We start from the raw sequence: 5,275 nt of genomic DNA on the forward strand, positions 1-5,275 counted from the left end.
AGCTGGAATATTTGCTGTGGTGGGTTTCTGAGGAGTTGGTGTTGTCTTTGTACCTGGAGCTTTTACTGTGGTGGGTCTCTGAGGAGCTGATGGGAGTTCTGTAGCTGGAATATTTGCTGTGGTGGGTTTCTGAGGAGTTTGTGTGACATCTACAATTTGAGTACTTTCTGTGGAGGAGAAAAAAGGTTTTAAAAAAATTAGCTAAATAATGCTATCCACGTTAAGATTTAGGAACCAATTACTAATTTGATGACTCTTCTTTTTCTGCCCCCAAAACACCTAAAGATACATTTAGGAAACCAAATCTTATTGTGTATTTTAAAAGGAACTGAAAAGTTACATTGATTTTGCTTCAATATAAATTATACCTACAGAAAACTAAGTACACCAAAGTTGTACTGAAGTACTTCAACTGTTTTCTGTGTGAAGAAAGAAAACAAAACTCAGAGTCCACAGTGATCTCATTCTATGACACACCTCAAATACAGATATTTTCTCTCTTAAATTGTCTTCCTTTCACACGCTGAGACCAAAGACCAGCAGGATGCAACTACTAGACTAACAGAGATAATAATCGCAATGCAGTTATTTTTTCCAGAGCTTTCAGGACATGTTAGTGACCTTGGGAACTTGTTTTGTTTTACTTTTTCAAAGTAATAAAGTCAATTGGAATAAAATAACTCTCTTTTTCTCCTCTTGTGCTGTTTAGCAACTCTACATACATTACTTTAGTTCCCCTTTGGATTTTAAGTCCGCTAACAAATATCGGAAGCACAATTTCAGTTAAGATCCTATTCTGGGAATCACAATAACGGCAGAGTGAAATTTAGGTTTTCAGTGACTGCTTGACCCTGGGTTGCTTATACCAACTCCCTCTTGAAGCAGTAAGCCTATTTCACCACATACTAGACTAAGTTCTGTAATCCCTTTAAACTTTAGCTTTCTCACCTGTAAAATAAGCATAAAAATAGATTTTATAACATTACTGTAAGGAAGAAGGGAAATAATTTAGGGAAGTTATTTCACATAGTGTCTGTCTCTGAAGAAACATGTTACATCATCCAGTACTTCTGCCAGCACCATCAGCATTCTGCTCTAGGTGCTCAGATGTCATGTCACTTGTTTTCTTTACTGACCTCACAGGATGCTATAAGAGATAACTCAAGTAAAACACTGCAAGTGACACAGCACTTAGCAGGCACTCAAAAAATTACATATATTGTTATTAACGTAAATGTAGTTTTATATAGACTTTTCACCTAACGTCATCGTATATAAAATTTATTCTTTGTTCTACTAAGTTAGTTCTCATTTTTGATCCAAAGGATGGTATGCTATATAGTTTAAATCTCCTGGAAGTTACTTTTCTAGTTATCTTTTTCTTAATTGGTGCCTAGTTTAATTCCACTGTCATCAGAAAGCATGCTCTGAATTATTCAATCTTCTGAAATGTATTGTGATTTAGATCCCAACATATGATCAAAGTTCAATGTACATTGGAAAATATTTTGCTATGTATCTTTATAGGGCTCGATGCTCCTGTCAATTTTTTAAGTTAATTGTTGTACATATCTTCTATACTCTTACTGTTTTTTTGTTTGCTTGTTCTGTTAGCTATTGAAATGGTATGTGGAATTCTAGAACTATAATTGTGGATTTGTCTATTTTTCTTTCTGCCATTTTTGCTACATATAGATTGAAGCTATTTTTTTAAGTGCATAGATTTCAAATTGTGATACTTTCCTGCTGAACTGACCCCTTTATCATTATGAACTATCTTATTTTAAGGTATACTTTGATATTAATAGTCGCATTAGCTTTTTTTTTTTCTGGTAATTCTTTGTATACTATATTCTTCTATCCTTAACTTTTGCTTATTCGGTGTTCTTATTAAACTGTGACTCATAAACAGAAAAAAGTTAAGTTTTATTTTATTAATCTAGTCGGACAATCTTGGTCAAATCACACTTAATGTAATTACTGATGCAGCTGGGTTTATATCAAACATATTAGTATTAGTTTTCTATTCCACCCATCTATTTCGTGTTTCTTCTTGTTTCTCTTTCTCTCTTTTTGCCTTTTGGATTAAATATTCATTATCATTCCTTTATTAGCTTGTGATTTATACATTCTTTACTATTATTTTCATGATGACCCTAGAGATTACAAAATGTATTAGACTATGAGTCAATTGTGCAAATTAACACTTTTATCACTTTTTAGTACTGCTAGAACCTTGTCGCTTTTAAATTGAAGTTATTTCTTTCTGCCTTTTGGTTTGTTGCTATTGAATGTTTGTATTCTACATATAATTCAAACCCCAAAAGATGTTGCCTTTATTCTTTTGTAATGTCGGTATTCATTTACCTTTGCCTTTGTTCTTCATGTCTTCAGGCATTTTCATGTTTTACATGGGATTGTTTTCATTCTACTTGACGGATTTCCTTTAGTTTTTCATTGTGTGCAGGTCTGGTTCACTGGTGACAAGTTCCTTTAATTTTTGTATGAGAATATCTTTATTTTTGCATTCAACTTTAAAGGGTATATTCACTTGGAACAGAATCCTAGGTGAGCAGTAATTTTCTTACAGTATTTTAAAGATTTCCTCTTAATATCTATGGCTTCCATAATTTTTGTTGAGAAGTTAGTTAACTCTTTTATATTGTTGCTCCTTTGAAGATGACAATGTCTATTTTTGCATCTTGGTGGTTTTAGTACTGCTTTGCGTTTCCAAACTTTTGCTATGAGGTACCTGGAAATGATTTTATTTTTGTTCTGCTTAGAGTCCTAAGAACTTTTGGAATCTGTTGGTTGATGTATTTTCATTGGTTTTGGAAAATTCACATTATCTCTTTGAATATTTCTGCTGTTCCTGCTTCTATTTCTTTCTCTCTCCCTCCCCACCGTCTCCCCTCCCTTCTTCCTTTTCTCTCTCCGCCCTTCCCTCTCTCTCTCCTTTTTTCTAACATATGTTATAAGTTTAACATGTCTCAAATATCTGACTTTTATCCATGTTTTACATTCTTTTTCTTTCTCTTTGCACTGCAGTTTAGGGATTTTTAAATTAACTTTTCTTACAGTTTTTAATAGTGTCTCTTGCTGTATCCATATCGCATTAAACCTACCTATTGTGTTCTTAATTTCAGATATTATATTTTCCAGTTGTAGAATACCTATTTTACTCTATTTTTAGATACCAATTCTCTGCTGAAGTTCTCTGTTTATCTTTTCCTTTAATACCTTAAACATATTAATTACTTACTTTAAAGTCTTTATCTTATCTGGTTTCATTTTCTCCTGATTTGGTTATATTTTCTTGCTTCTTTCCATGTCTACTAATTTTTTTATTGTATGCCATATATTGTATATAAAACATTCAGATGATATGATCTTCCAAAGAGAGGATGTCCTTTTCTGGTTGTCAGATTGGTTTGAGGTAATCACATCGTCAGCCTATGAATGACTGAGCTGGGTTACAGTTCTGGGGAGACTCACTCTATTTCTGTTGTCGCATCTGCATTTTAGGAATGGCCCTTCTGGGCTTCTGATTGACAGTCTGGTGGATCTTTATTTCCTCAGCCCTGAGAGATTGTGGGAGATCTAGGTTCATCCTTCAGAAGTCCCCTAGCCTAGCAATATTCAAAATGGACACAATGGCTTCAGGGGAAGACTGGCTGTATGCTTGATACAGGCCTGTTCTTCTGATGGGTATTTGCTGGCCAAATATCATAAGGTTCAGAGAAACTTCATTTTGTACTTTGGAAGCTTTGGGTCTAGCTCCCCAGTCTCATATACAGCCCCAGAAATCAACAAATGGTCCTTGGGAAAAACTGGGTTTGCATTTGATGACCTTAATTTATAATGTATTATCATCACCCACCACAGCCATTAAAAGCTTTGCTAGTTTCTCTCTTTCCTGGAAGTGGTCTTTTATCTGGGTCAAGATGGATCTTCAGCCCAGGGCACTTTAAAATGGTATGCTTTCACTCCCCACTCCTAGGAATGTTAGTTTATTCAGTCTTAGTTGTTTTCACAGATGTATTTTATGCTTTTAAAAATACAATTTAAAAAAATCCACCCAGGTTTTGTATTTGTTGCAATGGGAGGGAGCATTGGCCTGCCATGACCTACTTGGCTACTACCATAGGCTATAAGCTCTAAAGAACTAATAATTTAATAAAACAGGGGAAAATAAGTATAAAGGGAGTCAAATGGCCAAATTAAAAAGAAAAATGCATCAAACATCACTCATGATTAAATGAATTCAAATAATAAAATTTTCACCACTTACATTGTCATGTCTTCATATCTTAATAACCACTATCATTAACTGTGTAGAGAACCAGCACGATGATGCAATATTAGTGGAGAGTAAATTGGTAGTTTCTTTGGAAACAACACTGGTAACATCTATCAAAAGTTTAAATGCACATACCTTTGATACAGTAATGATACTGTAAGGAATTTATTGTACAAAATGTACTTGCGCACATGTGCAATGAACGGATACACATAATATTTGCCTTAGTATCTGTTGTAATAATATTTAAAAACCTAAACCTAAAAGCTAAATTCCCTTTAATAGGAGACTGGCTAAATAAATAATATATCCATACAATTGATGTTATTAAAAAGAGAAATACATATATGTGTGTTTGTTTATATTTTCTAGAATAAAACATAAAAATTTGAAAACAATGGTTAGTTCTGAGGGGAGGACTAGGGAGAGAAAATTTTTCTCATTTTATACTTATCCTCTTGGTTTTAATATTACTTCAATATGTTTATGTATACCAATTATAATAAAAATCTATTTTTTACAAGCTATGATATTTAAAAATTCATTCTAATAGAATTTCAATTATAATTATAAAAGTATATTTGCTTGAGTCATATTAGCATTCAAATATGACAATGCTTAAATAAATGTCACCTGCTGGTACTGTCTAGTTTTACAATCCAACTTCATTGATCCTCTAAATGTATTTTCAAAAATATTTCAAAAGCATTTCTAAATATTCTGAGAGTACAGCAAAGGTATAAAAGAGTATTGAGGGGGAAATTCTAGAATAATGAAGAAGAAAGAATGGTCAATGAGAGAGAATAATTCTGGAGGCAGAAAAATGAATGTAATTCAATGAAGTAAACAGCTAGACAAGAGTTTTTTTCAGTTCCCACACATGTATGATCACTGTCTAGATCCCTCAGTTCAATCTAAATTATATTATCCCATTCCCTCCTAATTGGATAATATAAATTACTTTATATATACATA

At 33.0% G+C, this 5,275-nt stretch overlaps 1 protein-coding gene across 10 annotated transcripts in view; it reads right to left on the reverse strand.

Moving 5' to 3' along the window:
- Positions 1–5,275, reverse strand: part of CD55 (CD55 molecule (Cromer blood group)) — a 23,564-nt gene that overhangs the window by 8,351 nt on the left and 9,938 nt on the right. For 5 of the 10 annotated variants that reach the window (XR_002778305.1, XM_023526269.1, XM_023526270.1 and 2 more), the window contains exon 6: positions 54–167. Coding sequence is in view for 8 of the 10 variants with exons in the window: in XM_023526269.1 (XP_023382037.1) it covers positions 54–167 (114 nt within the window). In the remaining 2 variants the exon portion in view is untranslated. Of the gene's footprint in view, positions 168–5,275 lie in introns of all 10 variants that reach the window. The other 5 variants (XR_897397.2, XM_023526267.1, XM_011385748.2 and 2 more) reach the window with 1 other exon arrangement.

This window comes from Pteropus vampyrus, unplaced genomic scaffold, assembly GCF_000151845.1.
Source record: "Pteropus vampyrus isolate Shadow unplaced genomic scaffold, Pvam_2.0 Scaffold773, whole genome shotgun sequence".
In the NCBI taxonomy this organism is placed as follows: Eukaryota; Metazoa; Chordata; class Mammalia; order Chiroptera; family Pteropodidae; genus Pteropus; species Pteropus vampyrus.